The sequence below is a fragment of the Zonotrichia albicollis genome, chromosome 4, assembly GCF_047830755.1.
Source record: "Zonotrichia albicollis isolate bZonAlb1 chromosome 4, bZonAlb1.hap1, whole genome shotgun sequence".
Lineage (NCBI taxonomy): Eukaryota > Metazoa > Chordata > Aves > Passeriformes > Passerellidae > Zonotrichia > Zonotrichia albicollis.
This window is the reverse complement of record NC_133822.1, coordinates 10,906,793-10,928,387: the sequence shown is the minus strand read 5'-3', so window position 1 is coordinate 10,928,387 and position 21,595 is coordinate 10,906,793. Positions and strand designations below refer to the sequence as shown.

At 34.7% G+C, this 21,595-nt stretch overlaps 1 protein-coding gene across 8 annotated transcripts in view; it reads right to left on the bottom strand.

The window, feature by feature from the left end:
- Nucleotides 1-21,595, bottom strand: part of CACNA2D1 (calcium voltage-gated channel auxiliary subunit alpha2delta 1) — a 364,493-nt gene that overhangs the window by 145,681 nt on the left and 197,217 nt on the right. For all 8 annotated transcript variants that reach the window (XM_074538787.1, XM_074538781.1, XM_074538782.1 and 5 more), the window contains exon 6: nucleotides 7,341-7,470. In XM_074538787.1, the coding sequence (XP_074394888.1) occupies nucleotides 7,341-7,470 (130 nt within the window). The remainder of the gene's footprint in view (nucleotides 1-7,340; nucleotides 7,471-21,595) is intronic.

Below are 21,595 nucleotides of genomic sequence, written 5' to 3'. Positions count from 1 at the left end.
CATGGGTTAGGGCCATGCCTAAGGCCTGTATTGCTCTATTTAAAACTCAAACTCAATATTTTTTAGGTTTGCCTCTTTTTTTTTTTTTTTTAAGGAGCATGAACAACAACAGCAAAGAGGAAATAAATTAACCAGTTTCTCAACTTAAATAGAAAAATTAATTTTTGATATATTTTATTCCATTTAAAAAGTAATAAAGTTTAACATACTGAAATGGGATTTTTTTTTTTTTTGTGGAATGTAGTTTTCACGGGGAACTGTGTGTCAGTACAACAACCTGACACAGTTACATTTTAGCAATATAGAGGCTATTCATAATTAAATATATCTTAAAATTTATATTCAATAAAGGTGAAGTAGTTTGGAAAAGAGATGTTTTTAAAAGATATCAATTAGCAGGTAAATTTTTGTATCTGAAAAATAGGAATCTAGATGATCAAGAAGCAACTATTAAGTGCATTTCTTTAATGAAGTACAGATGGTAACCATGAAATTTGGGATTCTCTGGAAGCATGCTGAATACTGAAACAGAGAAAACTAGGATGTCTGCATGGGTGCAGATATACTGTGTTAATATGCTTACTCATAAAAGAAAGTTGGCAGTGGAAACGAAAATATTATTTCTGCCAAACTAGATCCATAGGAAAAAAACTATTTGGAAGTAAAAATAGCACCTGGTAAGAGAAGAACACGGCAACAACATGAAGAAAATTTATTTCCTAAGGATCATGAAGTAAATCCTGTAACTTCCTTTCATCCCTATAACAAATTATTGTATAGGATAAAAGGCTTCATAATGATAAACAGAAAATTCTCATAAAGAATAGCTAGTGAGTTATGACTGTTTGCTTGAATGCAGTATTTAATTTCCCCAGGTTAAATTATCAGAATAGATGTAAAATATTTAATATATAGCTCTAAGCTGTAAAAGTTAAACTTTTATCTTAAAACTTAAAATGTTAAGCTTAAACTGTTATTTGAGACAACTCTTCAACACAAAATAACAGAAATGTAAAAATTAGTATCTATTGTTTCCAACTAGGGACAAAAAAAAAACCATAGTGCAGTTCAAACTCTAGAAAAATTATTTTGGGCATAATTTATTCTGTTATATGGAGTCCTTCAAATATGCCAAAATAAAAACTTATTTTTCAAAAAGTTTTTTTAAAAAATAATTACTGTTCCAGGAGAGTTTCTGAGTGTTAAGTATCAAATTATGCTCTCTTTCAGTCAGCTCTTACACTAATACATACAAATAAATCAAATCAATCATATTGATTATAAATAGCTAACCCCTGATTCATTTCAAATAAAGATTTCTCAGTTCAGAGAAAGGGAACTCTCAGCAGAACCTTGTGTTTTGACAACTATGTGTCTATGAAAGTCTAAGGTATTTACATTCTAAATTTATTACTTAAAAAAACCCCTTTTTTTATTTTGCAGAAGCATATGATTTTTTTTATCAAATACCTTAAGACAAAGCAAGTCTGGAAGAGTACCTGGAATTACAACAGAAGTGTGTTTTATTTCAGATTTGCCACTATTTCTTTTTCCATTAAGAACTTTATGTCACATTTAACAATTAGTTAGTCTTGGATAAACTTTCCGGGCCAAAATGGATTCTCTAATTCTCAGCTTGAGAGTGTGATATTATATAATTGTTGTGATGCATCATTATTAGGTTGATTGCTTTAAATGTACGTTGAAAACTCCTTACTACATCAGTATTTTCAAAATAGCATGTACCTAACCAATTCCGTCTTTCAAAGAGGAAAAATTTACCTTTGGCCACAAAAAGGTCTTTCCCTATTTTAGCTTATTATCTGAAATTTTGATAACTTTAGACAGAAGTCATGATCAGCTTGATGTCAAGTGATTATACTAGACCATCCATCAAATTAAATTAATGGTACTAATCCCAGTACCAAAATATAAATGCCTCCTTGCAATGGCTCCTTGCTGTTCAAATTGTTTGGCCTTCTGGATTGTGACAGAAACAAGCTTTTTCATCAAGTTAGAAAAGCCATTTCTTTTTGCTGATTATTCAAATAAGAATTTAATTCAGGGAGCTTTAGCAATCTGCCGGGGGGGGAAAAATCCAACTGTAATTGTCAGAGCATAAAAAGAAATACTGACCCTAGAGTTCTTTACTTAAGCTTCTGCACTGGTATTTTCCTTCCAGGTTTAATATTGAACCAACCAGGCAGTACTTAGGGACTTAGCTGCAACTAACATTTGCTTTATAGTTACCCCAAGCCATAGTCTTTGGTATTTAAAACAGGCTGACACTGAAACTCATTTAAAGGTCTACTTCACTCATTACATGTTTTCACAAATAGCTCTCTGATTAAAATAGCAGAGAAACAAACAACAAAAAAAACCTAACAAAAAACAACAGCAACAAAAAAACACCACACAGAAGTTACAGTAATCTCACATGCTATTTGCACGAGACATCCATAATATCTATTTCCAAATGTAAAGGTGTGAACACACTCAAAATCAGAGACTTGAAACAATCATTTTACAATCTCTGATGTAGTGAGCCTGCACTATTCAATTATCCCTTACAATAAACCAAGACAAGATCTTCAGTTTGTCAGCCATAACAAAAAAATATATCAAGACCACTAAGCTTAAAATATGCTGAACCAATTAATTTAGGTAATAAAAGTGACTTGGCTGTTTGTAACAACTATTTAAATTAAATAGAAAAAAAAAGTCCACAAACATTTTATTGTCTTTAGATATTTAAGGAATGCGGATGTAGCACGTCAAAATATTTACACAACCCTTTATCCATATCTGGATTTCTTAATAAATCTCATTTGTTATCCACACATAAGACCTTCAACGAATAAATGACAACACACTTTTTCCTAGTTTATTTAATTGGGGGTTTCTTTTGGAGGGGTAATATTGTCACACGCATGGTTTCATGTCCCAGTATTTCTGAGGGTTTTATTCACAGAACCACAGAAGGGTCTGAGTTAGAAGGGACCTTAAAGATCATCTACTTCCAACATTCCTGCCATGTGCTGGAACTCCTTCCACTAGACTGCTGTTCCCAAATGGCATTTCTTTTATTTTCAAGCTCTTAGGCTGAGATACACAATATTAGCAGAAACTGTTCAACATTTTAAAAACTCACCAAGAAATAATATTCTGGTCAAGATAAAAATCACTGAAGCATCTAACTTTTTTTTTTTTTTCCCTAATTATTTCTAGAAGTTTTTATTACCCTTGAGTGATATACTGGAGTACCAGAATGTCAAAATACTTTATCCATAACTAATTATTTACATATATGATGCACCACTAGAAAGACAAAATTTATTATATCTACTGTCATATTTGATATCAAATACTATATAATAAATACAAGGCTTCAGACAACAGAAAAATTTTGACTGCCATGAAAGGAGAATATGAAGCAACAGTATTTATATTTTATTGTTACTAAGGTAGATGAACCATCAATTACTTGTAACTCAATATTTATGCTTCGTTTGATGGCTTTGGAGAAAGGAAGCCCTTTTTTCTTGCTGGTTGCTGTCCAAATATATTCAAAGTTATGTTGTCATGTTCATGACATATTACTTTCAACCTGACACTTTAATCAGCTCTTCCACACTAATCAAGCAGTGAGTGACATGTGGAAGCACTATTTCTGATTTAAAGGGAGTAAAGTAGGAATAACCACACAGCAAAAAGCAAACCTGGCTTGTGTGCTTTGTCTAACACCTCACCTTCTTATCATCTTATTGCAAGGTTCTCATACCTTCTCAGTGATTTCTCATGGGCATCTCCTCACACCACTGAGTCCTTCACAGCACAGACAACAAACTCTATCTCTCTTCACTACCATCCAACAAACTCCAGCTCTCTCCTCACCCAGCTAACCCACTCTTTCGTAGCACTCGTCATCTTACTGGACACAGCTGTGGCCTGATAAGGGCAGACCTGTTCTAATCTTTGGTGATCAGTGCAGCTGCAACTCCTCAGGTGTGAGACTACCTTCTGCACTATCTTTATTTTCTTACATTCTATCCCTCCACATCACCTCAAAATAACTCCAGTGCAGACACAGACCTGAAGGAATCACTTCAGCAGATTGGAAAAGTGGATCCCGGACAGCAAGGGCATGTGGTATATCCACTGGGAAGATTAACCCTGCTTTCCTTGTGGCAGGGATTTCACCTTTACTTCTGGCCTGCAGTTCCTATATTCTGCTTAGGGATAAGCAGAGTTCAGTTTTAATGAGGATTTAGAAACAAGACTTCAGCTATTACTAATAGGAGATGCGTGACTAATTCCTAGTGCATGTATTAGGAAGAGGACCTGAGGGTCTGTTCTGTTTTCAGCTGCAGATTGATTTTATTTCAAAACCTAAATGAGCCTCTTGAAAAATACTGAATTAAAAGTCTGATCTGGTTCTATTTTATTGGGATTACCTCCTTTCTTCAATCCTCAAAAACAGGCAAGTAAATGAACTCCTTAGAGTTTCTCCTGTCTCTGCATAGGTTTTGGCACAAGATCCAGGAAAAGAAAATAATAATAAAAAGAACAGCTTCCATAATACTTCTTTCTACAATCAAATAACTCACAAAGTAATAACCTGGATGTAGTAAATGGATATTTTGTTATGATGTATCACATATTTTTATGGTGAAATACATGAACTACTTCACAAGAATCTCTTATATTTCAAACAAAGCAAATCACTATATATATAGGAAGAAAAGGATATTATTTTATCGACCACACTAGATTTTAAGTAGGTTGTGCAGCATTACAGAATTATTAGACAAAAAAGGTTCCCAATTAAAAAAAAAAAAGTGGAAAAAAATTCATTATTTGATTCAATTTAAAAAATCATGAAAAATCATAAGTAATAACTACAATATAAATGAAACATAAATAAATTAAAAAAATAATGGTTAGCATTTTGATTATCTTAAAGGTCTCTTCCAACCCTAATGATTCTATGATTCTATGGTTAAGAGTTGAATTCCTAGTTTCATACAGAAAATAATGAATTACATGAAAAAGCATGATTGACAGGCCCAAGTGACAATCCAGACCATGTGTGGCTCTAACAGTAATTGTCCCTCTCCCCTAGGGACAACAACCTGCTGCTGCAAGAGGCAAGAGAAGTGAAAACCAATCTCAAGGAGGAATAGGCAAGTCAAATATCTGGTCATTGAAAACTGTTCTGTGAGATTCAAAAAGCAATTCTTTGTTTCTCTTGCCCACCTGCAAAGCATATACAATAAAGGAGAAAAAATGAAATCTGCTTGCCAAGGCATAATTCAGGCAAAAAAAATTACTTCCAAGCTGTAAAACTTTTGAACTGTGTCTCTTCCACTGATTTTCAGAAGGATTCATTGTAATGCCTGTGTTGCAAATGCTTCAAAGCTGAGTGGGATTTAGACAAGGAATTGCAGATAGCATTTTCAAATTTACAGCTGCTCCCTGTTATAGGGGACACTGAAACCTCCCAAGAAATGACAGGCTAACTCTTATGAACAGGCAGAAAAATGACAACAGGGTTCAAGATAACTTATCTGTCTTTCTAGAGTTATAAAAATTGCTTGTAGATCATAATGTGGAAAGAACAACACTAAATTCTACTTCTGGAAATCTGTTGGTGAATGACTACCCTACAATTGCGCACTTGCGTTTTAGATGACACATGAACTTTGTAACTATAAAATAGAACCTGGTGAACATTTTGTGTTTATTGACATGAAATCTGTCACTTTTAGATATTCTCAAGCTTTTAACACTGAAAATTCCATCTGTAATAAAAAGTTACACAGACACACCAGAACATGATTTTTCTGACATAGAATTGTAGACTTCCTGGTAATTTTCTACACTTCCACTTCTCTGGTAATTAATATAAAAACTAGATCCAATATTCACAGACCATATATGTTGCAAATGCACATACATTTCTCTGTCCAGAAATGTACATTTCTTTCTGCTATCATAATTTTATTAGATACTAAAGTTGTACCTTTCCTGTGGAATTCATAATCTGTCTTCCTTTTCAGATTTATGGGCTGTACAGGAACATTACATAATATACATTTTTTAAGGGATGTGTGTCCTCAGGAATTCCATTTAAGATGTTAAATTCAACACATCAAGGAAACATTTTATGTACTGTTATGATTAAAATCCTATACCAAAGTTCACACGGCATTTACAAATATCCTAATAACTGGAGGCGAGTTTTTCCAACATTTTAACAGCGAAGTATCAATTCTCTTCCAAAAAATGAAAAAAAGGAAATGGCCTGTCACTTCTCTGTAATCCTGCAATTAAGGTGCACTTTAGCAGTTATTAAAGCCAGAATCCCAGAATAATCCTTTAGGTCTGTCAGTCAAGCTCACCATATAAGAATACGAGCTACTATGATTCTTTCCCCCATCACAGTGACATTTCCATTTTCATCCCTCTGCCATTTATGGAAGCTGCACGCAACTGTGGCCATGAATTTTAAAAAGCACAGGTCACACTAGGGTCTCTTTCCTCTTGATGAGACTTTAAAAGAGGAAAAAGACTGCATACTTGAAATTAGGACCTTAAAAAAATAAAAACTTAAAAATAGAAATCCTATTTAATTTTTCTCCCCGCCTTTTAAAAAATATGCAGCTCCTTTGAATGCTGAAATGTCTTTTTGTTGCGTAAAGATTTTTGCTTGATGATGAGCACAGGGACTTATTTCCATTTTGAAAGATAAATACTTAGTTTTGAAATACAATTAAAGAATCCTCATCTGTATACACATGTATATATATAATTTTTTGCATCGTTTAGAAAGACTTTATGTAAATTCTCTGCCACTCTGTTACTGCAGTTCTAGAAATGCACTGGATGAAATATTGGTACTACCAGCTCACACAGCATGTTATTTCCCTAAACTGTACCAGCTCATGTGATACTTAAAAATGTTTTCAGAACTCATCCCTGCCTGAGGCCAAACAGAGTGTAAAGAAGAGCTGTCAAGAATTGTTTGTATTAGATGTGAACAGCACAGAGAAAGAATGGATCAGATCATCAGAATATGCAAGAGTTTTGTTTCACCTCCAGTTACATTTGTGAAACTCAGATCCAATCCTAATGGATCTCTTTAACTGCAGCACCTACCAATTCAAAAAATTAATCATATCCCTAATACGGCACATCTGTGAAGTAGCACTGAAAGAAGTAACGGTGACATTAACAGCAAACCTGTACTAAAAATGTAGAAAAACATTGTTTTAAGAATGAGACACAAATAATGAGCTTAGTTTTAAAATATAAAATCACTTTGTTCACATGCCACTTACAGCCTTCATAAATATCTGTGGGTATGTGGACTGCTGCATGTTGGTAAGACGTTTGCCGTCGGAAAACAGGATCATCTTCAAATACTGGTCTGATTCTCTGGCTGCCAGATTCAGTTTCATTCTTTTCAGGCTTTTAAAAGAAAAATATGTAAAGAGCAAAATATTAAAAAGTGTGTTAAAAACAATGCCACTCAGATTTTCTCTTTTTACGTGAAAAAATCATAGCTTTTCTTTCACTGCTAACATTGAACACAATATAACATTTCTATATAAGCACAATTAGTTTCTCCAGGTCAAGGAATATTTATGTATAGTTTGCTTTCAGTTTTGATTAACCCAATGCAATCCAGTCAAATGAAGACCTGCAAAAGAAAAGTATGAGCCTAAACACCTTACACACTTCAATTTCATAACTGCATGGAATTTTTACAACCATAACACAAGGCAAATTAATTACCTTTTCTTACATATAATAATTTGCACCAAATCTTAAATGTTACTTTTTTTTTCCTTCTGCAGATTATATCATAAATCACAAATCTGAAAATGATACCACACATAAACACTGCATAAACAGATTTTTCAGAAACATAGGTGTACATCCAGAAAAAGCAACGAAATGAAGCCTTAGGATTTCTGACTGAATCAGGTTTCTTTCATTGATTTATTTTAAGCACGTCTCAGTGAAACTCCATGTAGTGGTTACATCTATCCTAGGGGGCAGGTCCCAAAAACTCAGGCGCTCACTGTCTGCCTTTTCTCACCTGTCTGCAGCCTGATACACATTTCTTGGTTCCTTCTAATTCATTCAGTCAGTTTGTACTAGTTCTTAACCATTTTAAAAGCTGAGATTTTATTGAAGTGTGGAACCAAGGAGGTAGAGAAGGCCAAAGAGGTAGGAGTGCCTTCAGCTGTCTCAGCTGCAGCTGGAACAAGAGGCCCCATGCCATGGGTCCACTGCCACTTAAAGCAGTAATACAGCAACTATGATACTGAATGATTACTCAGGCCAGCTATTGGAGGCAATTATAAGGATATTTTTAATACTATAGAGTAATCAGTTTTTGAAAATGTGCTATGCTTGATAAATAGTGCTGACAATGGTCAGTAAGGCATGTGTGTGCTGAGGCCACTCTGTTTATTATCCTTTGTTTATCTATTTATCGATTTATTTATTATTTATTTATTATATATTTATGCATTATCTATCTATTTATCTATTTCTCTATTATCTAAGTACAGACAGACAGACTTTAGCTTATCCACAATGCCATGTAATGAAACTGCCTATGTTTTCTCATCTGCTTCATCTCAATGTCACAGCACAAGTATATGCCATCTAAGTACAGGTTCAAATGCTGCCTGAAGTAAACCTAAAAACCTGGGTGGGTTTTAAAGAACTGATTTCCTTTAGAAATACAGAGGGCAGAACTCCTCTAGCCAGTGACAGCCACTGATTTCACAACCCAGCAGTGTTGTGCTCATCATTGCAGGCTGCCTTCAGAGTGAATGAAGAGGAATGGGAATGTTTGGAGTGCAATTCATCTTATCCTAATTAGACACCTATTTTCCCATGACATGAATCATGCTTTAGAAGTGCCTCCTACTTTTGATTGATTGTAGAAGCAGTGCAAATCACCTGGATGTAGAAGTCAGCAACACAGCTGCCTAGAATTAGGTGAGATGAATCTCACAAGTCTACTAAACTTCCAGAAGAAAAGAAGCTGGATACTCATTTTGATTATTTTTATGCAGCATAGCTACTACATCTTATGCTGACAAGGTAAATTTGTTGTAAAGGATTTAACCCCTTTCTGGGAATGAGTAAGAGTTTGGGAGTAAGAGTTTGGGAGGGTCAGCTGTGAAGATGATCAAAGAGATATTCCTTTCTAATGATGTTATTCTTAATACTACAAGCTCAGAGAAATTAGGAGAGAAGGGACATTCATCATGAAGGTGGAGTATCTGTGGAGCAACTGCTGTGTGTCCTAAGATCCTACTTCCCAAAAAAGTGTTTGGACATTGCCTGCTGGTGGGAAATAAAGAATAAATCTCTGATTTCCATGGCTTCAGTGTTTGAATTTTGCTTTCCTTTATTAAACTGTCTTTATCTCAATCCATGAGTATTTTATGGTCTTATTCTCTCACCCCTCCACTGCTGGAGAGGGTGGTGGTACAGGAGAATGTGACAGACAGCTTTGTGGGCAGCCAGCAGCCAGACAAGGCTCACAACCATTATAACTTACGTGGAAGGGTGCAGATTAAAGCCAGGATCAGTAACAGTTTATGCATTGTATGATTTGAAATGACACAGCATTTTGACACCTTCAGACAATGCAATTTGGTTCCATTTTTCACAGGTTTCTGTTGTGTTGTTTGCTTGGGTGTTTTTTTGCTTCTGTATTATCCCACAAGATTTTTTTCATGCCCCAAAACTGGCATGCAAAACATTACACAAATTCAGGAGTTCTTTCCATAAGTTATCTTTTAGCTTCAAGTTGCACAAAGTAATGACTTTGTCTAATTATGCAAATGCAATCTCAATAGTCAGTCATTCATGTGGCAAAATCTCCCTTCTGTTGGAAAGTCATTTGATTAAAAAAACATTCTAAAAGTCTTATTTCTAAAAACTAGTAGCAACGACTACAAACCCTCAAGGCTTTCACAGTACACTTCAGAATTCAGAATTTCACTTCAGAAAATAACTGAGGACCATGAGGCCACAAAACCATACTGAAATACCTGAATGAGTGAATGTAAAAAGATTTATTTCAACTAAATTTCCACAAGAAATATATGGGAGGTAATGGGTATGGTAAAAGAGAAAGAGTGTGAACACAGACTCAAAGAATATCCTGAGCTGGAATGGACTGACTAGCCAAAGTTCATCAAAGTTCAGCTTCTGGCCCTACAAAAAACAATCTCAAGGATCACACATTTTTCCATCCAGTCCATCTTAGCAGGTCTTGCACAGAAGTTTTTGTATTACAATATACTTAGATTTTTGCTTGAAATTCTTGAAGCATCAAAACATAAAATGATCATGTTTCTTCTAATTGATATAGCAATTTCATTCCAATTAATAACTACAACCTTTCAGTCCTTCTATTCACTCTTATGCTATGAAAGAAGCTTCAGGTCTACTGCCAAAATCTGATCAAACTTTGTTGAAATTGAAACCACTTAATTAGTTATGACCTCAATGCCTTAAAATGAAAAAAAAAAAATCTACTTCTCACATTGCTAATAGCACACACACACACAGGTCCCCTGAAAACGACTGTGACTGACTCTGTTGTTATTCCTACCAATATTCCATGATATCCAATCAAAAAACATTAATCTAAAAACTCTTCTCAACTTCATTAATGCAGACAATGGATTTAAAACTACATAAAACAATGTAGATGCTTTCACAATGCTCTCGTTGACCTTCGTGGCAGTATTTTATGATGTACAGCTCTGACACTAAAATAACACATCAATCTGCCAAATATCAAACACAAAAAATAACAAAATCCTTTAAAAATTTTGAAGTTACCCTTACACAGGAATAATTTGCTCTGTAAATCTAAATGGTGTCTGAAGTAGTTCTGTACACAACAGGTAAGTATCAGAACCATTATTGGCAAATTAGTGCTGAACTCCTCCTGACAATACAAAATTTATACTATAGTGGATTCTTCTATAGAAAATAAATCTATTTGATTTTAATTTGCAAACTTTTGAATTTCAAGTAGCTTATATCTAAAAAAATAAAAAAGAAAAAGGAAAAAAAAAGATTAAAAAGGAAAACCTCACTGTTATTATTTTTTTAATCTTGCATTTCAATGAAAAGCCTGACAGATTGTGGTGTCAGTTGGTACAGTTTTATATCCAGTTAAACTTTGTTCTCAGAAAAGCAGCAAAACACCTATTTTGATGGAAAGTGATCCAGCATGTGAATATAATTAAAACCCAACTCCAACCAATTTCTCTCTCAAGTCAGGAGCTGAAATGCAATCAATACTGGCACAGAAAAATCCCACAGGAGACAGTGGCTGAAGATTAATTTTCTATCCATTCAAACCTGGCCTTCACTTATTGCATTACATTGTTACCTACCACTGACAGTCAGCAAAATAACTCACTCATTTCACTGCAATGAATTTCCAGACCAATTTCTTCCTCCCTTGAGAGGTAGATAAAATTCATTTCTCTTTTCAGTTCACATTTGTGCCATTTTAAGGCGCTTTTTTTTCATTTAATAAATAAAGTTGGGGTTTTTTATGCGTCTATCATTCACCATCAGGATAAAAGGGAATTGATACAGCAGCTAAAACACAAGAAATGAGTTGTTTTGAGGCTATTCTTTGTGATTATTTCTAAATCTTTCTTGGCATGATGTCCAATAAACTGAAGGGTACCTTCTGCATCATTTTATAAGCCAAGTACACAACAGAAATAATGCAACTTCTCTCTAGAGGGCTTTCTGAACATAAATTAATGTATTTACATGAGTTAACTGGAAGCTTTATGCAAAGAAGTTTTACTGAAATTTGTTTAAAATAGAAAACATCCCTTAAAACAAAATTGATAAAGATCATTTCAAGAAATTGTGACATAGCCCAGCTGCCCATTTCACTGCAGACAAACTTATCCTGATTCCTTTCCACAGCATTCAGTTACTTTCCATCATCATGGCTGTAAAAAGATTGGATTTTCTATCTCTACTAATGTATTTTCATTTAGTTGAAAAATACTGGTTACTGTGGAAATGAGAAGGCTTTTCCATTAGTATAAAAATTATTTTTGCTTTTTGCAGATGTTGAAAACACAACCAGAAAGCTGACATTATTTACCAAAAAACCCCAAAACATTAGCAAAACACAGAAAAACTCACCACCAAAGTGAAGCAATCTTCAGTTGTTTTCTGAAAGCAGATTCTTTTCAGAAACAATTTAGAAGTTGCTCAAAGTATAATCGTAGATTTAGCATCATGATGAAAGAATAAAAGTAGATTTCTTTCAATTCCTGAACTGATATTCAGCCATTTACAGTGACACCTGCCTGCTTTCATATTTATGTAAAACAGAAAAGAATTGGTTGCTGGTATTTTCCATTGCCTTTATATCCAGGGACTGTGTTCTGCACAAAACCTCACTCTCCCTACAACCCCCATCATTTTAAAGAATGAATCTAGAGATGGAATTATAATCATTGTAAATAATAAATAACCAAATTTCTTCGTCAGTGATTCCTTCCTATACTACCTTGCAGAATTCTGTAAGTTTTATATTTCCATCTCTAGCCTTCAGCCTGGTTTTTATTTCTGAATATCTGCTGAAATTTCTAAATGTAAATTTTTAAGCAATTGGGGCTCAGTTCTTTTAATTAACTCCCAGATCTACTCTGTACAAATGAAACTGTCACATACAAAATAAGCACAGAATTTCTCCTAAGCTCAGTTCTGTACTCTTTTATTCTTTTTCTATTTTAGTTAGTTTTTCTGTTTTCCTGGCTTTTTTCCTCCCTGAGGAAAATAATCCAGTAGAACCACATACAAAGCCCCTCTGAAAATGCTTGAGGCCCCATTAAAAAGTTAAATCTGGACCTAACAGAGAGAGTAAAATGGGACATTGCTGAAAGCACACAGCTCAGCAAATGCCTGCAGCCACCAAGCTCTTCTAAGCATTAGGAGTTAATTTTGAAGAGCAGCTAGAATGAGTTTCTAATAGCCACAGCACTTTTACTGCATTTTAGATAATGTAATGAGAACATTGCCTTCTGATAACATTTTTTATTTCCTTTTCACTAGCTGTGATTTTCCAGCTGTGGGAAGATTGCTGAGTGCATTCAGATGGTTGTGATAGAACTGTGAAGAGTTTATTTTATTTCTACTCTGTGTCAGTGGGGGACTCTGGACTTCCCTTTGCAACATGATAATTTTAAGTGACATCCTTCTGCCTACTCTTAGGGACCAAACAATTAAAAGGCTTACCAATAAAACAAGAAAACAGTTGGCTCAAAAGAACCAAAATATTTTTCTGTCATACAACAGGGAGGTGTTAAACATAAGAAGATATGCATACATATATTCACATATACAAACATAAGATTTTTTTTTTTGAAATATAAGTAGGTTCTAGGAACCTCCTAGGGAACTAGGAGGGAATTTAGTGAGGAAATAATTTATATTTGCATCTCTCAGTGTGCCATTCTCAAGGGTCATTATATTTAATGGAGATAAGACTTGCTTTCACTATTTTCAATGTTTTCATATGCTTTGAATGGGTCAGTTGATTACTCTAAGTCAATGATAAAACAAATAGAACTCTGGATTGAGGGTTGATATTTAAAACAAATATAAATTTTCTTATAGAAGTAATTTAATTTCCAGCATTCTGCCAACTGAGTACGTACCAAATATAAAGTCACAATAATTTAAAAGTATTTATTTGCCTCTTTGGCTAATTTTATAATGCAGTTATCTTTTGTCTATGATAATTTCTGTACAGCTACTTACAGGCTTGTCCCTGTCTACAGTATACGAGACTATATCATATTTTATGCATAGCACAAAACCATGTGGGGAGGTTATGCATTCATTTATCTAACTTTTATGGTTCACAGTTTCTGATCAGAACTTTTAGATAGGCACAACATTACTATATATCTTAAAAATAATAGTGTTTTCTTTTTATTTGCATTTTGAACTATTCACAGAATTCAATGCTTCATAACTTTGGTTTCATGAATTAATGAATCCCTGCTGAAATTAATTGATCAAATGTAAAGACCTGAAAATTTGAGGACTTTTTACTTTTTTGTCTCTTGATACAAGACAAAGGGTAATAGTTTGCAACAAAAAAAAGGGTAGATTCAGACATGATATAAGAAATAAGTATTGAGAGATGAGGGTGGTAAAACACTGGGAAAGGCTGCCCAGAGAAGTGGTAGATGCCTCCATCTATGGAAACATTCAAGGTAAACATTCAAGAATTCCATTCTATGGAAGCATTCAACAAGTAAACATTCAAGAGCTCCATTTGTGGAAACATTCAAGGTCGGGTTGATTTGGTCTCTGAGCAACCTGACCTAGTTGATGATGGCCCTGTTTATTGGATGGGTTTGGAGTAGATTAAAATCTCCTTCCAATCAAAACTATTTTTATGATCCTGTGAAAATATTGTAACATTTCAATGAATAATATTCTAGAGAAACAGATGAAAACATCTGGGTTTTCCCAATTTCTTTAGGTGGAAAGATTTTAAGAATAGAAATCCAAGCTTCTGGAAGTCTTCTGTTTAAAAGAGTTGACAACTATGAGGGTGCCTTAAATACCATAATTCAGGTAATTATATACTTCTATAATTTTCTTAATTTCTGACAAAAAAGGAACATTTATAAGATATAATTTTTCAATAAGCTAAAAGAAACCTTTAGGATTAAAATATAGTAATAAAGAAATTGATGAAAATTTCTCTTTTTCAATTATTACAGATTGCATGTGACCTTCACTACAAAGCTACACAGAGTCTGCTGTAGTAATATCAGTACGCAAAAATTCATTTCTGTCCTGTCCTATTTTCTCTTGAGCTACAATGACAGGTAAAATGAAATGTGTATTTAAATATTTAAGCACATAAGAAATGTAAGACTTATTTATCTTCCTAAAGATAAATGTGACTTCCCCACCTCGAGGTCACTGAAAACCTCTCCAATCCCCAGAGTGTTTCAGGGATGATGGAGAGCTGCCTCACAATGGTATGACAACCACTGGATCCATCTCATGACAACCACTGGATCCATCTCATCTGCTCCCATGGACACACACACGTCTGGCCAGCCTCAGTGCTCCCTAACTCCATCCCTTCCATTCCTCAAGGTTCAGGTCCTCCATTTCCCTCCTGGGTTATATATCCTGGTCATGAGATTGGGGATCATGACGTGCAATCCCACCTGGGTGTCCCAGCCCAGTCCTCTTCTGTGACAGTGGTCACAGGGGCTCTTGGATGAGGGAAGAGACGAAAATGTTGACTTCATGTTCAGAAGGCTTGATTTATTATTTTATGATATATATATATATTACATTATAACTATACTAAAAAGCAATAGAAGGAAAAGGTTCATCTCAGAAGGCTAGCAAAGAATAGAATAGAAAAGAATGATAACAAAATTCAGCTCTCTAGGACTCTGTCCAAGATAGCTCGGCCTTGACTGGCCATTAATTATAGACATCCAAGATGGGCCAATCACAGATGCACCTGATGCATTCCACAGCAGCAGATAATCATTGTTTACATTCTGTTGCTGAAACTTCTCAGCAGGAAAAATCCTAATGAAAGGATTTTTATGAAAAGATGTCTGTGACACTCCTCCACATGGGGTGACGGTCTGGGAAACTCAGGGCTTTATGACCAAGGTGTTCACCAAGAGTGATCTTCTTGCCTGCCCTTAAATAATAAGGTGCTGCACAGATGCACCTACTTCAGCACTGACTGTAACAGTGGCTTGATTGGATAATATCATTGGAAAACCATGGGAATAGAGGAACACACTAGCTGAAAAGCAAATCTCCCTTTAACTGATGGAAATGCTACTAAAAGTTCAGAAAAACCTAGTTAATTATTAGTCAAACAAACAAAAAAAAATCCTTTGAATTTCATAGCCTCCTTCACTGATCTTCCACATCCCATGAGTCTAATCAAACATATGTAATAAAATAAAATATCCATTGTTGACAGAAGTCCTCTAAAATAGAGGACATCTAAACTTCAAGACCAAAATGCACTCTAGAGAATTTAGATTTTTCATACATCATCCCATTAAATTTCAAACTAGAAACTGTTCTTCTCCTATTGGAATAAATTACCCTGTCCACCTTTTACAGTCCCCACATCTGATTAAAGATCATATCCCTGGAGAACAAGAACTGTTAAATCATCTTAATGCTTCATTGGGAATTAGTTATAACACCAACTGAATGTGAACACTTAATTAATTAGATTTTTTCATCTGATGCAGTTGTCTTTGCCATGCTTTGCTAAGCCATCAACTGATCCTGTTTCACAGTTCATTCTTGTTTTCAGTCATACTGGCTAGGTCGAGATTTTGTCCATCCTTCAGCATACTTATTTGTTATTACTCCTTCTTCTTAATTTCTACCTCCTTCTGTGTCAATAACAACATCAATAACAGCAGAAACCTGCTTTGAGAAGAAGGTTGGACTACATCACCTCCAGGAGGCCTCCTAATCTATTTTTTTCTCCACTAATGGGACTTAAAACACTATATAAACATCATTGGCTAATTCATGGTCACAAAAATTTAATGCAGCTTTTCACTAATTAAATGACAGCTGTATCTAGGCAGACAAAGTCAGTAGGTAACACTAAACCATGCACTGACCTATGGACCACAGACTTTCCCTGCGGACTGAACACCACACCACAATTTAAGTAAAATGCCATAACACTAGTAGACTAATATATATATATATTAGACTATAGTCATAAGACTATTTACATGACTTTTTAAAATGCTAGTATGGTGAAATCCTAACAGTGCAATAATGCAGAAGAATATAATTCACAGAAACTAAGGGAAGTTTAAGAAAGATAATCTGCCCAAGTAAAGAATCATATCAAAAGCCAACAAAAAAAAAAAAAAAAAAAAAAAAAAAAAAAAGAAAAAGAAAGTAAAACCAAAAGGAAGATGACACAGGTCAATCTGTAGATTTTGAAAGCATTTTTAAAATTTCAGCAAATTAAAATACTTATGTAAAATGTCAGCTGAAGTTTGAGTTCCAAGTTTTTAGGTCTGGGCAATGTGATTTCCATTGGATTAAATTTTATTTTATAAAATTTATAAAATCTCTTTATAAAGAGAGCTGCAATAATTCCTTTAATGCCCTGTTTTACACATTGACACTAAAAGCTCTGGAAGATTTCAACTCTGTTGATGATAATAGATATGATTATCTCCTTCAATCTGTTTTGTTTTTTTTTTTTTTTTCCTCCTATTCTCCAAAAAACAAAAGGAGCAGAACATGTTGAGCATGGCTACGCGGAAGGGCCAGAGAATGTTTTCTGGCCCTTTGCAGATTCATCAGCTGGTTCAGAAACGTTCCTGTTTGCAGTCAGGGGCAGGGCAGGGACAGGACCTGCATTTCATCACCTACACTACACCACACACACATCACCACAGACAACTCCCTTTGAATATTAAAATATTGAAAGTGGTCCTTTCCAGGATTCTTGATCTGACTTGGAATTTTCAAAGCCTACCTCCACCTTTGATCAGTCCTATGGAAACATCAAACTGACTCATTTGTTTTGTTTTGTACAACTTAAAAGTGTCAATGTGACCCACACATTTCAAAGCCACTCATCAGAACACTCACAGAACACTGGGATCTGGCAACAAAGTGCTTGCTGAAAATCACTGCCTCAAATGCTATAAACATCCTGTGACAAGTTCAGCTTTTGGTCCTGCTTTTATTTACCAATAAACAATTACACTGCATTCTCTGCAATTGTTATCACTCATCCATTTGATATCAGTAGGAAATATCCTGAAGCAAGAAATCTTCCATTAAACTGATGAATCACTAGCTTTAGGGCTGAATTCTGATCTTTGATGAGGCATAAACTCAACCTCCTCCATGGGGAGACTTCAAGCACTGCTCTTTTCTGCAAATTTGTCTTCAAGGTAGGACTCTCCACATTAAGAACATTCTCATCTTTTTTAGGACACTGGCAACTACAGTTATCACTCTTGCCATTATTATTTCATAACTCTGTTTCACAGATAGGTAGGAGATAGCTTTGGGGCAGTCATTTATTTCATTATCATCTATTTTTCATTTCAAGCTTGAACATATGTTCATCTGGGAGAAGGGAAGACTTGCACAAATTTGAATAAAGGAATATAAACCTGACACCTACTTTTTTAATCATAAAACTAGAAAAAAAAAGAATAAAATAAAAGTAAGAATCTCTGCTTCCTGTGGCAATAGATCACTATAATTGCAATAGGAACCTCAAAGGAATCCCATTTCTCCCCTGTGGGCTGTACTCAAGCTTACCTGTAAAACCTTGAAATGGAAAGACCTGAATGTTTCCCAGTGATACTTGATAAAAGGAACACATTCCCTTTAAAACAATGCAAAAAAGTCTTGGTACTAAAACAGACAAAGTCAATCATGCCCTCACTATCAGTTAAAATATTTCCAAAGAATGGCGTCCAAATCACTGTCAGATAACACAGGATTCCTGATGTGAGAGAGAAATGAGTTTAGAAGGAACATTCAAATTTTCAAAAAAAATCTGGAGGTCAAAATACCATGAAATTACTAATAAATATTAGTAAGACCTCTTGTATATAAAGAATGATGAACAAGAGATAAAAGATAAAACCATAAAAATCTTGTTTTACTGCTTACTCACTCCTTCTCATATATGAAAGATAAAATTCTGTGCATTTTCTTGTAACATAATTAATTTCTATAACAGAACCTTCACTACAGAAAGAAGTGTGTATTTTGGCCATAAATACTATTTTACTATACACCACAATGCAGAAGAAGCAACATTTTGTAGTACCAGTAAAGTACATACATTAAAAAAGGATAAAATATGGATCTACCTTTTCATGGCAGTTCATTTTAAAACATGTCCATTCAAATTAAACTATTTCAACATATGTACCAAAGTATGTTCTATTTAGAATACACTAACTTATAAAATCTATGAATTTGTTGCATATTTGGGAATCACAGGAAAGAGGCTTGGAATACTCTCAGCAACCAAAAAGTACAACATCTAGGGAGTTCTTTCTCAAAATAGAATAAGTAAAGGAGTCTGTGTGAATACATCAAATTTTCTGTCCTCATTTCATAAAATGTTAGGTTTATTATAGACTTTAAGCATTAATTCCAAGCAATACTTTCTAATATCAAAAGCTATAGGTTCATTTTCAAGATTATATATATATAATTAAAATTAAAATATAGCTGAAAAATATGACATTTACTACAGATTAGAAATTTTTGTTCCAATGAAACTTCTCTAAAGTTATCAAAATGATACTTACACTGGTCCATCAGCAGTCCTACTCTGACAGTCTTTCATTATGAAAGATAGAATTTGCCTGCTCCAGGTCAGTTTAAGAACAAACTACCCTGACAAAATGCGTCCTCTGTCTATATTTAAAAAAAGGCTAGAATAAGGCATTTGTCTGTGCAGCTAATACCTATTACATCACAATGAGGACCCAGAACAAACAGAAACTCAATAGAATCCATGCCGTATTTCTAAGAATCAGAGTACCTGGCACAGATGCAGCCCAAGTTCAAAATGCAGCCCAAAAAATTCAAATTCAAAATATCTCCATCAAACACCACCCAATTAATATTTCAGTCTATTTACAAATTTAGTCACTTGCCTATTTTAGTATCACCATTCTCCAAGAACATACAAAATTTTGTCTAGAACAAGGAGTAAATTATGTTTTCCAGTGAAATTTTCACAAGCCTAATTCCACCTCATACCATCAAGAAATATGACAAAACAGAAAGTATAAGAACTAGGTATACAAATATGTATAAATATTCCTTAATATGGGCTGGTAAAAACCTTGGTAGGTTCAGACAAAGAAATTAAACATAAAAACAGGTGCAGCTTAGACACATGAAGAACAGCAATCATAAAAATTAGCTCTAAAGAGATATGCTATGTGTACAACACTAACTTGTTGGCACCTTCTTGCAGGGCTGTGCAAATCACAATTATCATACTGTTATCTAACTTGATTTTCCAATCTCTATGACAGAGACTTTGCCTATTTACTCATCATAAATCAGAATGGCAGCAATTCTTTATGACTCATTTTAAAAATTTCTTCAGTATCAGAGCAGTAAAGGACAAAGAGATGATGAAAAGAGATACAGCACATCATAGCTGTGACAGTAATGTCAAACCATATTGGTTGTCATGCAGTGAAAGCAGAGGGAATAAGAGACCTAAGGGAGATAAGGAAGTCAGCTGGTTACTCTTGCTGGGCTAGATGACAAGAAGTTTACTAAAAACTTTCCCTATTGCAAAAGGAAACTAGATCCTCTACAGCTTGGCACTTAAGCTCATCCTAAATTATTTGAGACAAATTTCTTATTGGAAATATGTATCCTTCACTGTCTCTGAAATACTGGAAAATTAGTAGCTTTAGCTCAGAAAAAATCTGATGCTTTGACATCCACCTTTAGCTAAACCCAGGTGGGAGGATATTGATTTGGTTATTTGCATGCTGGCATCCAGACACAGGGAAAGCACAGAGACAGAACTACCCTTACATATGCAGATAAAAGGCAGTTTTATAAAGGTTTTATCTTATCACAATCAGCTTTAAAAACATTGAAAAGCCAGAGAAAATCTGTATCAGTTGGATGAGACGCAAAAGCAGTCCCTGTCCCAGCTTTCTCTGTAGCGTCAGGGCCAGTGATTACAATCAGTCTCACTTTTCAGCTGCTGGACTTGCAGAAATCTGGCATCTCTCTTTCAGTCTCTAGAAGTCTTTTTACACCTCTCACCTTTGAGACTGGACCACTGGAGCCCCCCCTGTCTGCCCCACCTCAGCTCCTGATCCCCTTCCAAGCTGACCATATTCAGGTGCCATCTCCCCCCAAGGGCTCCACCTGACCCAACAGAGCTCCTGAAACACTGCTGCACAGAGGACACTTTTATTTTCTGATGTCCTGCTATAAAATACAAAAAAAATCCTACTTGTATAAATTAAATTATTCCACCATTTTTAATGCATGTTATAAGTAGAAAAGGCAGGAAACTCACAAATTCTTGTGGCTGCAGGGAAGCAAAAAAACAAACTAACATTTCTCTGATCAAATCCATGGTAGATTCAGACATGTTTACCAGTGAACCTGGGATATTTCATAAATAGACTTATTTTTACTAAATTAATCATAGGCGCACATATAAGCAGATTTTTCAATCTTGATACCGTAAAGCAGTAGAAAAGGCAAGACTTGGCTATAAGCAGAGACTCACTAAACTTCCAAAGCCACTGTCAATGCCTTTTAAATCTCTAAGTGTCTTCCTGGGAAGAAGCAGACCCACAAGGGAAATGCCATTTAGAGAACCATTCTGGTCTCTGCTTACTTCTGCCCAATATTTATTCTTCATTTAATTGTCAAAAAGGAAAAAGAAAAAAAAATAGAAAGTTGAGGGGTGGAAATGATTTTGCTTCCTAAAATGTTTGTT